The 19062-nt window shown below is 24.8% G+C and overlaps 1 protein-coding gene across 5 annotated transcripts; it reads left to right on the top strand.

Annotated features, from left to right (window-relative positions):
• The first annotated feature begins 501 nt into the window (after positions 1-501).
• On the top strand, positions 502-18853 carry spz5 (spatzle 5 Toll-1 receptor). Of its 5 annotated transcripts, none has more exons than XM_086910839.1 (8): positions 518-672; positions 1163-1329; positions 4000-4154; positions 13976-14065; positions 15133-15276; positions 15377-15541; positions 16968-17213; positions 18102-18853. In XM_086910839.1, the coding sequence occupies exons 2-8, from the start codon at positions 1267-1269 to the stop codon at positions 18271-18273; spliced, it is 1035 nt and encodes a 344-aa protein (XP_086766965.1). In that variant the 5' UTR covers positions 518-672; positions 1163-1266; the 3' UTR covers positions 18274-18853. The 5 variants fall into 5 exon arrangements, with proteins under 5 accessions (XP_086766973.1, XP_086766965.1, XP_086766959.1 ...); XM_086910833.1 differs by having other exon boundaries at positions 529-694; XM_031919749.2 differs by having other exon boundaries at positions 531-678.
• The last annotated feature ends 209 nt before the right edge of the window (positions 18854-19062 follow it).

The following is a 19062-nucleotide window of genomic DNA, read 5'->3' as shown; positions in this document are numbered from 1 at the left end:
TTATGTTTATATTATTATATGTTTATTAAAAAAATTATTAGAAAACATTCATATTTATTCAAAGATAATATAAATCAAATATTAATAATTAAATATAACATGAAAGAGATTAATATTGCCATCAAATAAATATTTTTTTTCAAATATATTGATTTCTGCTTTTGTTTAATTATTTTTCATATTTATATGTAAAAAAACGTTTTCTATTCAAAACTGTTCTTAGCTTCGTTAATAGAAAGAGATTGAATCAATTCTAGCCGATAATAAAGAAATAAAAGCAAAACCTTTAACTATCTAGTCGACCTTCTTCTTTACGCAATTTCATTGATCCCGTTCTAGCGACACGATCTTTGTCAACGTGTAAGGTCGAATGGAGCGCGATACGGAACACGGGCACTAGTGAAAGTATATACCTGTGCACCCCACTTCATCACTCGGTCGGAACTCGTGCATGCGTGCAAAAGGAAGGGGTACGGATGCGAGTATTGGTATCGGTACACCGAGTTACCCACGTTGCTAGGTAAGATTGCCGCGTTTAAAATCGTACAGGACAAACCCCGACGGAATCTGGACTTAACGCCACGGAATACATATATACGGTGTCAGTGGCGGTGACTAAGATATCGACGGTCATACTCGTTCTCTATAGCCCGAATATACCGTCACATAGTGGTGCTTGTAATTAATTTTTCAAGTGTGAATTAGACTATAATTATTGCATCCGTGTATCATACTTAATCGAAATATTTAAATTAAATTTAAATAATCTTAAATTTAAAAAAATCTTTATATGCACAACGAAAAGTTTCATTCGTTTCAATCACTGATTTTACTGATTCCTGTTCATGTATAATCCATTAGTTATCCTGTAATTCACTCGCGCAGTCCATTTTTAAGAAAAATTGTTTTTTTTTTTTTTTAACAAATTAATCGTTCGCAGCAAGACATATCTTTTTCGCGATCGACAATATCTGTCAACGGTCGCGCCACACATGACTCAATGATTACACATCGGTGTTTCTACGATCCATCTAGCTTGTAAAGCGCATCCGCGGATATATCGACACGTGCTTCACTATAATCATTTATCGTGTTACGGTAACCTAGTTCCGTGAGAGACTCGCGCAAAATTTATAATTATGTGATTTGATTTTTTTAAAAGATACCAACCCTCGCGAAAGATATCGCGGTGTGGTTAAAATTAGTTACAAAGGATAGTGATATAATTGTTTTGACTTGGTGAAGTGTTTTCAAACTGAATCTATTATGGTGGTCCGAATTTATTTTATCATCTCGAAAATGAAATTATTTTTGGCCGTAATAATGATTGTAAGTAGAAATATGATTTTATTAGTAAAAAAGTTAAAAAGGTTGAGTATATCTTTGTATCTTAATAGTAAATCTCGTGAGAAAAGTAGACAAATTATCAATTGTCAATTGCTTCGTTTTTAATGTATAAATGTATATATGTATATGTATATATACTTCAAAATCGAGGCGAAATTTCGACTGGACGCAGTTTAGATTCGACGTGGTTAGAATCGGTAAAGATAACAAGTACATAACTTTCTAGTTTGCCGATGAATGAAACTATTCCGAAATCAAAGATTGCCTTAATCCTTGTTCTATTGTTATAGCATTATTACAACGAAATTACAACGTATATATAATTATAAATAATTATAATTATAAATAAAAATTTACATTGAAATATTTATAAATATATAATAAATTTATATCGTATTTAAGTGTAAGTATCAATAATGTATTTGCAATATTGTTATAATATAAATGTCAAATAATGCCAAATATATATTACAAATATAAAAATTTTTTATATGTGAAAATGTAATTCATTTGAATGAATATTACAACGGAATAAGATGTAGAAAATTTTTTTTCGTTATTCATGATTTCAAATAAAAATTAATATAATAATATTTAAGCTATTAAAATTTAAAAAATTTTTAATATTAAACTATATAAAAATTATTATTTTCATTGATTTTATAAATTTTTGTTCAATAATTTTTTTCAATATTTTATTCAAAAATTAATTTTATAGAAACTATATTTTACATGTTAAATCTAAAAGGTTAGAAACAATTATTTTTTCATCATTGGAAAATAATCATATAACTTTGATTTTTTTCGTTCCACTCTACTGAACACACATTCCACGATAGCACATATGACTACTGTGTTAGGCACAGCAAACAATGATCTGTAGAACGAATAGTTCCTTGTATCGTGAAAGCTGTAAGTGAAATGTAATGCTCAGTTCTGACGCGTACTGTAATATCTGGCGTAAGACTCTCTATTCAATCTTTTGTAAGATTACGACAACCTCGTGCTTTTCGTAATATACCGGATGTATATATAAGTGAAAATAAAACAGAAGATTTTGTATATATGAATAAATGATGGTAAAACTGATAATTCAGTAATTTGATTAAAATCAAATGGATCGTAATTTTAGTCATAAATTTATGTTCATTATGCTTTTTCATAATACAATTTCAGTATTAGAATATTTTTTTTAATTTAATAAATTAACGAATACTAACCATCATTTTCATTTATTATTCGTTTAATCTTCTTTCATTTAAAATTTGCATGCATTATTATAAATATTATTTTTTTTTATTAAATATTTGTAATTCATTTTATTTTCGAAAAAAGAAGTTGTTTCAATATTTAAAGTTTTAGAGTATTTTTTGTACATCGACAAAGAAGCTGATATTGATTATCATAGAAAGTGGTATTATTTAAGAAAATTCTTAAATAATATTGCATATTACATCATATTCAAATATCGCTTTATAATTTGGAACAGACAATATAACCAGCATTAAAGTTTCAGTTCAAAAGTGGACCAATAAAAAAATACTTGAATACGAATATGATGAAACAAATGAATAACATATTTATCTTTCAATGTAAACATTTAAATTTGTACAATACAATTAGAAACGCAAATGAGATAGATCATTAATATCGGTTATTTTTAATAAAAGTGGAAGAACGTAAAATTAACATTCCATATATGTATAGCGCCGCGAGCCAATGGAACCATTTCAGAGAAGCATGATTCACTGGGATTCCGCAATAACCAAGCAGAAGATTTCTCCTAATAATCTTTATAGAAATTTTATACAAATGACTGAGTTACGTTAATCTCGATTTTGTTTAGCTAATACAAATATATATTAAATAGAAAATATTAAAAATATTTTAAACAACTATTATATTTATCGTTACATCCAGGAATTTTACTTGTTCTAATATATGATATATTTATGATATCTTTCAATTTTTGTTAATTCATTAATTTTCTAGATCAAATAATTGTATAATTCTATTTGTTTTATTCATTTTTATGAAAAATTTCCAAAAATTTGAAAATAAGGAATTTCAAGTGAAAATCATATATTAAACTTATTTATTACAATCAGATTTAAAAGCTAAGTTGATCAATGATCAATTTATATACTTTTAATTGACAATTAAATTACTACTTTGTTTATGTTTAATTGATTAAAAATTTAAACAATAAGAAGATTTTATATAAATTATTTTTGGAAAATATAATTTACATTAATCATTCTTAAAACCCTTCATTTATATATATTGAAACAATAAGGCAGATAAATATAAGTCAAATTTAAATTTTTGTTTCATCAAAATCAATCATCCCTATTTTTCTAATTATTTCTAAATAAATTTTGAATATTCTATCTATTAATTTTTCTTTATTTAAAATAATTGTAAACTTTTAAATATACAATATCAATAAGTTCTTGCATAATCAATTATTTTCAAACTTTTAAACGATATATTTGAATGAAAGCATTAATTTGTGTTAAATTAATTTCGTAGATCGTAGTAATTGAATGTACGTTTATTACTTAATTAAAAAAACTAAACGTTTCATACATTTGTTATATGTATTTCATTGTTTTAATTGCGCATAGAATTTTATTTTCAATTTGTTTACAGGCATCCTTAGCGAACGCTTACGATGTGCCTTGCCCCAAGTACGGATGTCCAGGACGACCACGTTACGAGCCTTTTGTACCTGCACCTCCAGGGCACACTCCAAATTGCGCAAAACCGGGACAAACGTTTTGTGAAAGTCTCGATCATTATCCCCGGTAAGGTGATTTAATAAAAAAAAAAAAAAAAAAGAAAGCTTATAGATTTTAAGATACGAGTTCGTTGCTTAGAGAAAAAAAAACTAATTTATATTTTTCGATTTCGGCATTGAATAATGCACATCGAATATAATTAATTTTATTGTTATTGTTAATTCCTCCAGCGTTACAATTCATTATTAAAAGTACAAAATGATGACAGTTCTTCATATATTGTATTATTTTGAAACGTACAATGAATATATACGTAGAATAAATTTTTTTCATTTAGAAATTAGTTTTCGAAAAAATTAAATTTAAAAATTCGATTATACGATTTCTGGATTATATAATAAATTCAATCTCTATTTTCTCAAATATTCGGATTTAAGCGATACAATTTCATTTTATATTTTTTTGCTTATTTTCATATACAGTAATCATTTGTCAATTCATTTTATATCCAATCGGGATAAATTTTAAAATTATCCAATTTCATTTGTGTTTAAAAAAAATTTTTAAATTTGATTTTATTCGAAAAGCAAGTCTATGAAATGAAAAAATTTTATTCTATTTTTTCACGTAAAATTATCCTCCATCGTACTTTCTATATATTCTTATCCTATGCCGCTATAACATGTCATTATAGTTGTACACTGTTATTTTTACAATCGTATATTTACTGCAACAATGACATAACATTGAAGATTTATAACCTTAGAGAAAATAAAAATATTTCCAATCCCTAAGAGTAAGGATATCACATTAAAATTTCAAATTGAAAGAATCAGTATTTGTTTGAAAAATCAATTATAAAATTTTATCAGCAAAAAGTAAAAGAAGCACAGAGGAAAAAGATTATTCCTACATTAACTATTTAAAAATTGCAATTCTTGAGTTGAGAGAATTCTTGAATATATTATTATTGCAACAAATAAATGATATGTACATGGCACAATTGTTTAAGGGGTTAAAAGATTTAAAATAAATTTCAAAAATAATAAACATTCATTCTGGCTGGATTTTACCATGTTTTAAAATTGAGAAATCTTAGTTATCTTCATTTGAAAAGATACCTTTCGCCATCGAAGGTTTCTCGAAAGAATTTCTTTAAAACTAAACTATAGATAGATAAGACTAAAAGAAGTACAGATATTAAAATTTCTTTAGTTAGTCTTGAAGTTTATGTTTTCTCTCAACCTACTTCCACATAATGTTTCTTTCATTTTTCAAGAAATGCATTGAAAAAAAAAAGTGATAGTAATGACATAACAAACGCCGGATGAGTTTTTGTGAAAAAATGTTGTCGTTGTAATATGCAACATTTAAATACTCGTGAGATACTGCATAGTAAATCTATGATGTCAGCCCTATTATCGCATTTGCATGATAATGATGCCTCTTGACAGCTTTTGTGAATACGAGTATTATCATTTCAAAGAACTTGCTTAGTCTTTTGTTTACTATTCTGAAATAAGGGGAAGAATTGGATCATTCATTGCACACGAGATTCATTAAAAATCTTTTCCAAGATTCTTCATTTTTTATTTTTAGATCGCTAATCAATTTTAAAGAATAATACTTATACTTATAATCCGCCTTATTGATCTTAATCTAATCTAATTCAATTTAACCTAACCTAACTTAACCTTTCAAATATAAAAAACGTTTCGTGTTGGTTTATTGCGTAGAAGAAAGAATTTCACCAATAAATCGAACTGTTTCCTTGAATTTCCAAAAGTTTCGTGTATGTGGAATTTACAAAAAATATGGTTCACTATCTTGTTATTAATATTCTTGGCGACACAGCCGTTGCCATTCCTGCATGCGAATCAGCTGATCGTGCACGGCGAGACAAATTTCAGGAAGGGAAAGTTCCGGGATAGTGAACTTGTTTGAAATTGAATCGAACATATCCTGGAGATTTTCATATTCTTGCGTCATTCGCTTTTTATTCTTACTTGTTTCACACCAAAAACTCTTTTGATATTGGAAACACGGTGAAGAAGCAACTAGTGAATAGGAGAATTTTAATGGATCTCGAAAGGAGTAATTCTGAATATATATTTGTCAGGATATTTTATTTTTTTATTGATTATCGTTTATGTTACTTTTTGAATTTTTTAATTTCAATTCAAATGCCACAGGAACGCCTTGTTTTATTTTCTTAAACATGAAATAAATACAAAGGATTCGAGTTTTAAGGAAAAAATTAAAATATTCGAATTATGCTTTGTTTTATCAAAGTTTTTGAATCGGAAAAATTTAACAAATCAAAATTTGACATACAAAGATTTCGTACATAATATTTTTCCAATTATACAAAAAGAGAAAATATAATTTTTAAAAGAAAAAAATTCCTAAGCATCATGTTTTCGCATATTTTCAGAGGTAAAATAAAAAAAAAAATAAGCATCGAGTTGATTATTAGTAGATTATTACATATAATTATTTCAAATTATAGAAGTAATTTCATAATAATATAAAAACTTCACAATAGAACTAAACTTTAATTGAAAAAATCGGATTATTTTGAATTTTAATTATAAAGATAAAGTAAACCAAATATTTTGATAAATTCGAGTTAAAATGAAAACGTATATTTTGACTTAAAGAAATTTTGGAATGGAAAAAAATAACAAAATTCTAATATAATGGTTAAAATATGTATATTTGCACATATCTTTATTTTTGAATTATTATTTCATTATATTTCACATTTTTATTATCTAATTTTTATAATCATATGAATATAAAAATATTACTATATTTTTTTTTTAATTATCATAATTAATATTTAAATACTACAATATAATGATGTGCAAATATTTTCTATAGTCATTATATATGTATGTATTTATACTCTTGTCTATACTTCAGTAGACAATGCAGGAATTGAAATATGAATACTTTAATTATAACAAGATATTGATATTAAATCTATCATTTGGATTTTAAGAAAATACTATATTTTAATAATTTTAAATTTTAATATTCTAACTTTCATTCATTAAACAATAATAATAATTCGCATTATTAATAAAAAAAAAAACATCATTGAAAAATTCTCTGATTAATTCACATATCATCAATAGATATTACACAAAGTAAAAATAAAAATTCTTTATTTATCTAAAAACATCTTTATTTTATTTCTTTATTATATCTAAAAAATAAAAATACATATATGATTTATCATAGTGCTATAAATATTTTTATATTTACTTATATTAACTTTAATATTTACATGAAAATATTATTAAATATTACTAAAAAATATTAGATATAACATATTCGATTTAACATATACATAATTAATATTCAATTGTTATAATAAATACAATAGTGTCGAATATAATACTCAATATAACACTCTAGTAGTCACCGTAGAGATTTTCAAATATATAAAAATTTGACTGGACAATTAATTAGATAATTAAATAAAAATTCAATTAATATCTGAATAACAAAAAGCATCGTATACAATTACAATTTATTTTTATCATATTACATATATATATATATATTTTTCGTAATAATTTTTTATTTGCGTTGAAGTCAGATCGATTTGAAAGCGACAAACGATTACGTAAAAACGGACGTCATATCGATACGTTTTATTTCTTGATCAGCGTAGCGTGACCGTGGCCTTGACGCGGTCAAACCTTGTTAGATAATTATCGGGACCGTTACGGATCGAGATTCATACTCGAAGCGATTCCAAGTTACAGCTGAGATGCATCCTCAGGTTTAAACAGATTTATCGCCACATGTTTCTGATCAGCGTCATGGATTTCTGTACGGTACCGGATACCATTTCTGTGTTACGATATCTCCTCACTTCCGTGCTCTTATCTTGCAAATTCTCATAAATTAATTTATTGTATAACAAGAATCGCGATAAATATACAAGGTGTTCACGCTATTCGTTTCCCAGTGTTTTTCTTGGAACTAACTAGATTTTAGGAAAAAATGAAATAAGCAAAATTTCCATTTTTTTGAATTTATAATGGTAATTGTATGAATGGTATGATTTTTTTAAATTAAATATATCTCTAATTTTTCTTTTTTATACTTTATGATATTTACTTGATATGATAACGATACAAGTTATCGATATTATAAGATATCAATAATGAATGAAAATAATTAGAGTTATAAATTTGTCTTGTTCAAAATTATTATTGTTATTAGGATTATTATATTAATTAATTACAAATAATATTTTTGTTATTATTATTATTATCTTAATAAGAATTGATCGAATAAGAAGAATTAAAATTTTTGGTCAGTTTTATTCATAAACGATTGATATTATTGATATATCAAAAAAGTATCAATAAAATATCGATAATGTATCGACAATTAACAGTTATAATTCTAAATTGTGGAGATGATATTTTATATGACAAGATTTAATAAATAAACGATACAGATAAGAAGTTAAAAGATTGATCGTATTCTTTTCATTAATGAATATCTAATAAGAAATAAAATTCTAAGAATTTTTAATATTTTGTGAATTTTTGAAAGCCTTCGATGATGATTGATTTCAATCTATCAAAGATATATTCCAACAACTTTTGTAAAGTTAACATGACGAATGTTTGTTGTTTCGCGAATTTTTTTCAAAAGACCTAATACATTGCCTTAACAGATTTAGTAATTGCCCATTAACGGATTTAGATTAAGTCCTTTTTTTACCCATTAAATTTTATTATATATAATAGAATTTTTCTTTTTATTGAATTTTTTCCTTCAGTTCAAATCATAAAATTTAATTATCAATTTAGAAAAATTATGGAATTTTTATTTCACAATCAATTTTGTAAATTTAAAATTAAAATAAAAATTTATTCTAGTCATTGCATTGTGCATAAAAAGTAATTTTTTTTTTTTTGCCTTTTATACTCTCTTCTAAAATTATAATATTAAAAGAACATTGGAAACTAAATAGCGTGAATATCTGTATGAAACGAAGAATTATGATTGGTAATTATAGTAAGAACATTAAGATTCATTATGAAAATGAAATTCATAATTTTCACGAAATGAAGAAAGTTTAAGAGTAATAGGACTTCACATAACTTGGTTATGTGAAATGTAAATTATTTACAGTTGCATTAACAAGTGTTAACCAACTTGAACGGATATTTGTTACGACATAAAAGGAATCTTCAATGCTTCCAACGTGTCCGAGCAAACATGTAAAATTGTGTATTTAACCAAATGGATACTTCTTTGTCATCACTTTCTATTGAAACTATATTAAGCAATTTACAAGTTTTCTATAAAAATTGTATAATTGTTAAATTAGAAAGTTCCGTGTTTCTCAAATGGCTTGTTTCCATGTTTTACGAAGATTAAAACAGTATTCGAAGCAACTTTTCAATAGATTCTATTTTTAACCGTGAGACTTTTTTCGTTAAAAAACTTCTCGCATGATAAGTTTCGATGAGAATTTTAGTATGAATGCTTATAAAATGTAAAAATAAAAAAAAAATTTTGTTGATTTATTATATACTTTTAATAAATTATTAAATATTTTTCTCATTATAATAAACATTTAAAAAATTATCATTAATAAATATTGAATGTTTCGGTGAATAAGTATTAAATAATATTCTTTATTCTATATAAACGTATTAATAATATGGTATTATATTGTTAAATAAAAGTTAAATATTAATTTGATTATTTTATCTTTTTACTTCTTTCGTGAATTAATTTCCATGAAACTTTTACATGCAAATTCTAAAATATTTGTTCCATAAGAATATTTTTTTTAACACATTCGTATATTTATATACTTTGAAATATATGATATAACTATGAATAATATATTTAATTAAATATTGTATAACTTTAATTACTTTAAAATCTTTCGTTTATCATTTTTATGTAAATATGTATAATAAACTCGTGCGAGTATTGGTCATCACATTACACTAAATAGGAAAATCCTTAATAAGGCTTGTCTTCATGAAAATTTTTATAAATATATTCTTAAACGAAATATACATATAAGTTCAAACAGAATTTATTTAAAAACGAAAGAAAACTTTATTTTGATTTCTGCTTTAAAAGTTCGTCATCTCTTGTCGATATCATAATAATAAATGGAATCATTTTCATTATTATTTCTTCATTTATTATTTTTGATTGATATTATAACATCGTTTGACGAGCATATTATTTCTTATAAATCTAGATACGTCAAGACACCGCGAATTGGTATTTACGTGGAAAATTTAAGGCAACGATGATTGTGAGTGTTGATAGTTTTTGACGTCTAACTGGTGTAATTGTGTACAGACATGTAGTAATATACCATGCATAACAGGAAACATTAATACGTGGCATTGTTCGCTATTTCCCGCCAATTCAGATCCCGCCAATCAAGTTTTTATCAAGTTCATTTTCTTTGTCGTTAAATCTTCATTTAGTAATTTTATTTATCTTATCTTTAAAATGTTGAAAAAAAAGAAAGAAAGAAAAAATAAGAATGCAAATAAGAAGATATTAATCTTGGGATTTGGATTCTGAAAAATAGATTCTAAAAATCAAAATAAATATAAAAGTTTCGATAATTTCGATCGAAAATTATTTTATTATCAAATCATAAGATCAAATTATAAGAAGAAATAAAAATAGACTAATGAAAATAGAACTTTATCTAATGCATGTTATAAGCATTTTAAATTGCATTAATAAACAAGCTTCGATATTTTCATATATCAACTTTTGTTTTGGTCTCTTAAAATTCTTTTAATCTTTAATAATTATTATATTTAAGCTTGCATGTAATTTTATTTTTTAAAGATTATTTAATTAAAAATTGCTTTGATTCAAAATATTATTTAAAATTTTAAAATTTATTTTATTGTTTAATCTAATTTTTATTTTATTAATTTTATTAGCTGTAAATCTATTATTATTATAAATCGAATAGGCAAATTTTGCTATTTCTTTAATACCAATTTTTCCTCACTTTATATTTATACTTTAACACGCGTTTTAAAATTATACTTTCATTTTTTGATATTAATTTTTAAATATTGGGAATACATAAATATGTATGTTTTGTGCTATAATTTAAGTCTCAATCCTAATTTAATTATACAATGTTTTGATCACTATTTCTTGTGCATTTCCATCGAGAATGAAACATTTATTAGCTTTTATTATCACTGAAAATTATTAAGATATCTATTCCACAATATGTATTCGAATTTTCACAACTCAACAATTTCTGTAAGATTAAAATTTTATATTGTTTTTATTGCATGTCAAAAATCTCTATTAATCGAAATACAAATATATATCTTAAATTATTATTTTTGCAATTTGAATTCAAAATAATCCAATATATTAGTTTAATACAATATTCAGTCTGTAAGTAAAATTAAAATAATATAATGTGTTTATAATTATATCCTTTGACTTAATTATATATTGCAGTTAATAATTCATTCGATTATATTCAAAAAATGTTTTTAAACTTTCAAATGTTAAATGCTCGAAACTTATGAATTTTCCTTTTTTTTTTTTTTTGAGCCCTTAAAGAGATAATAACATTCGAGAGTAAAACTTGTGATCCCAAAAGTATTTTTCGCAAGTAACACTTATCTTCAAGAATAACTTTCTTTCACTCTCAACTTAGTCCTCGATGACAAAAAATAACTTCGAGAAAAATCCTGATACAAAATTTCTGTATATTCAATTTTCGTTTATTAAACATCTCTTACTCAAAAACTTTAATAAAACAAAACTTACATATCCCAATTTGTTATCTTTTTTTTAATCAATAAGAAATTACATTCCAACGTAATTTTTACATAGCATTTTTACATAGCATTACAATGCATCGTTACAATTTTTTTCAATTATCGAAAGTGATATTGTTAATTCAACAAATTAAACATCCCAACTTTCAATCAATTTATTACATTCCGTTATGCATTATCGTCAACATCACACTTATTCTCAAATAAAGAATCCATCTCGAAAGGAGGAGTCATCGAGGTTTGGTTGCTATAAAAAATATAAAAAAAAAAAAAAAACACCAAAATCTCTCACGATTTCCCCCCTCTCTCTCCCCCCCCGCCCTCCTCACGCAAACGCAATCGGACGAAGACAAATGGACGACAAGGGAAAAGTTCGAAAATTCGCCGGTCGAGCGCGAACGAGTGGGATCAAGATCATGAGTTAAAATGCCGTCTCGGGATTCGAGGTCAATCCCTGTCTCTCTACTTCCGTCGTCCATTGACGAATCACATCAGTTCGAAAGTTGGTCGTGCCCGTACAGCACCGTATAGGCGGCCACTGATCGAGATGCAGCTCGCGAGAAAACAACTTTTAGGCGTGGACCATGAATTAAACATCGGGACATATCTTCTAGCCGGCGTCTTTCACCGGTGGAGAAAGTTCTAAAGATTCGATGGTTCTTCGTTTCGCCACGCGCGAAATTCGCGCACGTGTTTATTCTTTTGCGCGGGATTTGTGGGTCGCCGGAACATCTATCTATTCGTCTCTGTCTCATTATTTGCTCCGTGACAATTGATAAATCATTCAGACGCATAATGTAATGGATATCATTTTTTTTCTTTATTTTGCCGTTTGTTTGCTTCGCGACGATTGGTAATCATTTAGGCGGACCCACCTTTCTTTGTTTTTGTTTCCAACAGTCAGAGGATTGTTTTAAGTTTGACGATAAGAAATAGCTTTGACGAAAAATATTTACACATATATTTATTTTATTTTATTTTCGTATGAAAATATTCGGTTAAATATACTTGGTTGTAATTAATTAATATTTGAATGTTGTAGAAATAGAGTATATATGTTTTTTTTAGAGTATATAGTTTTTGTAACATTGTATATATATCATTTAATATAATATCTTCTATGATTGTAATGTGATATGCTAATCTATCTTTAGTAATGTAGGAAAATATTATGTTTCAATAATTTCAATAAAAAATCTTTAAACGCTAAGAAATAATAACGCATAACGTTATTGAAAAATATAAATAAAATAATTCGTTATATCAAAATACGATTATGTATTAAAATAATAGATTTCATTATACAATTTTATTCTATCATCTTCTAATTTAAAGAAAATTATTTCAAAGAAAAATGTAATTTATCATAATGCTATAAATATTTTCTTTTCTATCAAATTTTCTAAGGTTGTACGATATATGTAAGATTATAATTATAAAAGAAATAATCACAAAGAAGATGTATAAATAAGTAGTCAGAAGTTCACATTAAAAGAACTAATTCGCGAAGCTTATGATAAAATGTATTTTATTATGTACTTTATTACGTAAAATGGTATTTTCTTTCATTTTTTTTTCGAAAGTTTTGGAAAAAGTTAATGTATTTAATTTTTTTTTCCTCCTAAAGTTTCTCTTCGAAAATCAAAAATTAAAATATTTTATCTTTTTTAAAATTCAAATCATCGTATGACACGTGAAATAAAGTGTAAAAGAATGTAATTATCTAACGTTTCACTTCTGTTCAAATCGTTTTGAAAACAGTTATGAAGTATAGAAGAAACTTCTATCAGGTCATGGAACCTGGTTTCCACGAACTCATGAATAATACATAGAATAGATAAGCAATTTTGTATTCATCTTTGAAATGATTCCATTAAAGTTAGGTCAAGAAAACATGTATTCAACTTGTATTGTGGCCAATATCAATGTTCATTTGCATTCATCGGTCAAAGATCATTTCGAAAATATAATTGAAAAACTATATATACATATATATCGACCTATTTTTCTTTCCTTTATCAAAACTTTAGCTTTTCTTTCTTTTCTCTGTTGCAGACAGTTAATTAAATTTCTTGTGGACAAATGCAGTTTTGACTTCAGCTCTGTGTTGAGAGACGAGTCCAGAGAGAATTTCAATGTTTACAGGTATGTATTTGTATTTGTATTTATGGAACTTGGAAATATTCTTAAAGTGATTTTTATTTGTAGAAAACATTATTATTCAAATATTTCATAGAATTAAAGAATTATTTATGCAAGTATGTTATAAATTAATGAATTTTTTCATATCATATTTATAAATTTTATATTTATTATGATTTCTTTTAACATATTTTATTTATTTTGTAAAAATTTTACAAGGTCCAATCACTTATTCAAGTTTTTCAAGATAAGAAAATGTTATACTTATAAAAATATATATATAGTTATAAAATTATAAAAAAATTTATAAAAGAAGAAAATTAAATTCTATTACTTCGGACCAATTATATACAAGATATTTAAGATGAAACAAGTAGAGAATTTTTCTTGCTTAAAAATGATAATATCATGGATTGCAAAACTAGAAGTCGTATAATTATGAAAGTTACTTGTTACAGATTCTAATGTACTCTATAAAACTGAATATTTGTGTCATTTGATAATTTTATTTTTGGTTGATTTCTATATTGATTTTTATATGTTGATAAAATTTGAAAATTATTTTTTGATCCATCTCACATATCTCAAATCAAATCGTAAGACAAAGAGTTAAAAGAAATTTTAAGACTAAAAAATTTATTTTTCAATAAAGAATTATAAGGCATATAATTTTCCAAATGAAATGAATAGTCACAAAATAGACTGATTCTATGTCCATTATATTCTTTTTTTAAATTTTCTATTTTCGTTTAAACATTTTATATCACAAGGTTTTTTGAAAATATCTCACAATGAGTTGGCACTACTTCTGTCACAGTTTATCTTAAATTCTTCACATTTCATCTTAAATTTTCCAAAATTTTTTCTTTGAACACCCTATATGCTCCAAAATTTCACGAAAATTCTATCAAAATGGTCTACTTCTTTTCGAAATCGTTCTTGGATCAAATAAAATGACTTCATCTCTATCTTCTATCTTTTCTTTTCGTTTGAACACCCTATATACACTCGAAAATTTCACGAAAACATCTCCGTCGAAATGAATCAAGGACGGATTACTTCTTTTCAAGGTCGTTTCCGGCGGGTTATGATTATCCAGCGCTCGGGGATGGTCAGTTCCATTCTGCATTACCGTTTCTACCGCCATCTCAATATCCCGGTCAAGAACCTACGCTTCTTTATGGAGCTTCGTTGAACGACACTCAACGGAACGGGTAATTTCGATGTTAATTTCGTGTTATTTACATTAAATCAATTTAATTATTAATTATTCATTTTTTATCGATAATAAGTAATCCGTATTCCTCTTTGTAGCTACAAGTACACCACACCGGCTCAAGGGAATCCGTTTCTGAGCGACGAGTCGACGTCTTTCAAATACCATTCTGAAGGACAAAGAGTTACGTCGGACCATCCCTTCTACACTCAATCTCAACCCTTGAACGCCTTTGGACAGGCGCAAGCATGGTGGACGAACAGGTGATTATTGTGGTATTGAGTTGTTAGATAGTAATGGTGCTGGTTTGGTAAGGATTTAAAATAGTTTGAGACATAATGAAATGAAATGTTTTTATTAGAAAATATCATTTGAAAATATCATTTAACAAATATTATTGAAAATAGAAGATACAAAAATTTCAACATAAAAATCATGGAAATCTTATATTTAATTCGTGTATGTATAGTTTTTAATACATACTAATGTATGTCTTATTATGCATAATAGCGTGAGTTTAATACATTGTATCAAATTTAAAAAATGTTTATCAAATACTATTATTTGAAAATATTTATTAAATATTTATACTATTATTTGAATTTTCTTGGATTTTTCGATAAAAAATTTATATCAAAATAGTATTTATATAAGATGATATATATATTTGAAAAACTATTTATTTAAATATTACTTTAAAAAAAAATTTAATCGCAAAATCCTGTATCACTTGAAGAAATATGTAATTCTTGAGAATGATTTTCATTCTTGATTTCATTTTTGAGAATAATGGCTTTCAGAATTTTAATAACTTTTGAATTTTTAAAGTTCAAATTTCAAAATTTATTTCTTTAAACAATAAAATTGTTATAATACTATAAAATTATAAAAGACAGAAATCAACAAATAAAGATTCTAAATGAGTAACAATTACACGAAAGAAAATAATAAAAATGTATTATAAATAGTTTCGAAATCGATTTATAAAAATTCGTAAGTTGGAAAAAAATTGATGTAATTTGCATAAGAATGATTATTGATTTATTCATCATAAATTTTAAAAATTATGCTTTAAAATTAACAATTTGTAACAAGAATCATAAATTTCAAATCTTCAATTTTTTGATTAAATCTTAAATTTATTTTGTATGCATACTTTTTACTTATTTTAATGTATTATTTTTTATAATTATATGATATTATAGATATTTTCTGAATTCTTGAATATCGAGAATCCTAACTGGTAATTTTTTTGAAAATACCAAAAAAAAAAACCTAAATCTAATCAAAATTTAATTCGAATCTAATCTAAACACAATTCTTTTTTTTTTTTATAAATTATTTTATTATAATTATTCCAAATCTAATACAATGCAAACCTAATTCAAATCTACATTAAATTTATTTTAAATCTAATTCAAATTTATTCTAAACTTCAGATGTATCAAAAATATTCTATATTTAATTTTTATATCTCAAAAATTAAGATTAAGTAATATTATAGAAAAAATTAATGATTGATATAAAAATCATATAAGATAACTTCTATTCTAAATATATAATTTAGAAATTTTTTTTATATAACTTTAATGAATTTTCGATATTATTTTTTAAAATTGTACAATTTTTTTTATGATTTATCAGTTTTAATTACGAATGAGAAATATAATATATTTCTTTATCCTTTAGGTATGTGCGAAACAGTAAACTCGCACCTCGTACATTATTTGAAAATCCCTTATTGAAATACAGCAAATTGAGCAAGAGGCGGCGAAAAAGGCAATCCGATCCTGATGCGATCTCACTTTGTCCAACTGAGACACAGTATATTACGCCGAGAGCGGCTCTGAATAATCAAGGAAACTGGATGTATGTAGTGAATCTTGAAGATAAGAATCAGAAATATTCGCAGGTAGTAAGAAGTGAAAAATGCACGTAAGTCCTTATTTAATTTTTCCTAAATGAATATAAAATTTGAATTTTAATTGTATAATTTTTTAAAATATTCAGCTTGAATTTGAAAATGAAATTTGAGAAAAAAGAATTAAAATAAATATATTTTGAAAAAATAATTTGATATTATTGTAAGGTACAATGTATTTTTTTTTTTTTTTTTTTTCGTTCCTTTTATCATTATAATGTCATTTTCAACATTACCGATGCAATGTTACAGAATAAGATTATAGCATTAGTAGTGATTGGAATTGAAATTAAATTTTATACAAAATCAGTAATTAAGTATAAAGCAGAATATTTTATAATCATAAATAAATTGTAAAATTTAACTGAAATTTTCTTTAAAAAAACTACTAATTTTTTATCTATTTTTTTATCTCTAATATCTTATAATATTTGAATGGAATCGTTGATAAAATTGTAGATAATGTAGATTCCAAATAAAATATTAATTGCTAATTAAATTTCTAATTGTTGCTTTTTTGTTTTTTATTTATTATATATATAATTTTTTTTTTATTTACGTTAAGTTTATAATATACTTATGCGTTATGCTAATTTATTAATCCTATTTATTGCTTCGTACTCAAATGGTAAATCAACATTGAATTATATTTAAACATTCATAAATTTTAATATCATATAATTAAAATGATTCTTAAGTTAAAATGATACTTTAGAAAAACTAAAATAAATAAATATAAAATATAAAATAAAAATAATAAATACTATCTAAATATATATTAAAATAATAGAAATAAATATTATTGATAAAAAAATAGATAAAAAATTATTAATCTTTAAAATAAATTTTAATTTTTTATTAAAATTTTAGAATATCTTAAATTTTATTTTATTTTTTCTTAGAATGAGTGTCTGCAATGGTATTTGTTCTGTTCCTACGGGATACACCAGCAGATGTCAGCAGCAGTATGTTCAAAAGCGATTAGTAGCGTTACAAGGAAACGGAAACCAGTTGTATACTGACATATTTTGGTTCCCTCATGGTTGTTCATGTGAAATTATTCCAAATTACTGAGAAATGGATTAATTGAATCTTGAAAACGAGAAAAATTTAAAACAATTACATTTTCGTATGAAAATGCAATATTACGAAATCTTCGAGATGAAGAAATTATCTCGTTAATTTGAGCTTTGAAAGCGGAGAATTGCCATGGTAGTTAATTGATGAAGCAATGAACGAGACCCGAAATATATGAATTTCGATGTCCTACATGAATAAACAACTGAATATAATTAATTAAGAGGAAAATGCCAATTTATATAGAAAAAAGGAAAAAACAATTAATTCTAAATATTAATTAATTTTATGCTCTTTTTCTATTTTTTTAATTTTATTTTTACTATTTTATTAAAAAGATATCTTGATAAAGTAATAATAATTTAATAGCACTAAAATAATTTAAACATTTATAAATTCATAACTTTAGTGAGACACTTCGTACAAGGTTTTCTATAGTTGGTAATGTAGATAAACATATACATATAAATTAATCGATTACAATTTCGTAATTACAATTTCCATAAAAATAAATTTCAATATTATTTAAATATGTAAAAAGTCATGGGAAAATAAAAACATATTTTTATAACTATAATCATAAGAAATAGTATTTTCTTTGATCAAAAGATGTCGTTATTTACACCGAAATTTAAATCCTTACAAAATCTCGTTCGAATTGAGTCGAATATTAATAATAATAACATGAATTTTATGCTTCTTAAAATCGCACGTGTCACGCGCTTGTTATTATAACTCTTGCATCCCTTCATAACAATTATCGATCTCGATAACAATTTTCAACTA

The sequence above is a fragment of the Apis florea genome, unplaced genomic scaffold (assembly GCF_048593485.1).
Source record: "Apis florea isolate Af1SG1 unplaced genomic scaffold, ASM4859348v1 contig_1789_pilon, whole genome shotgun sequence".
Classification (NCBI taxonomy): Eukaryota; Metazoa; Arthropoda; class Insecta; order Hymenoptera; family Apidae; genus Apis; species Apis florea.
The sequence above is the reverse complement of the archived record's forward strand: the minus strand, read 5'-3'. Positions and strand labels throughout refer to the sequence as shown.

Bases quoted from the DNA above. Each gene is read 5' to 3' on its own strand.
- spz5 (XM_086910839.1), top strand. From the start codon at position 1,267: ATGGTGGTCCGAATTTATTTTATCATCTCGAAAATGAAATTATTTTTG. The intron at 1,330-3,999 runs GTAAGTAGAAAT...ATTTGTTTACAG, and splicing joins TTTTGGCCGTAATAATGATT to GCATCCTTAGCGAACGCTTA. The intron at 15,542-16,967 runs GTGATTATTGTG...TTTATCCTTTAG, and splicing joins CAAGCATGGTGGACGAACAG to GTATGTGCGAAACAGTAAAC.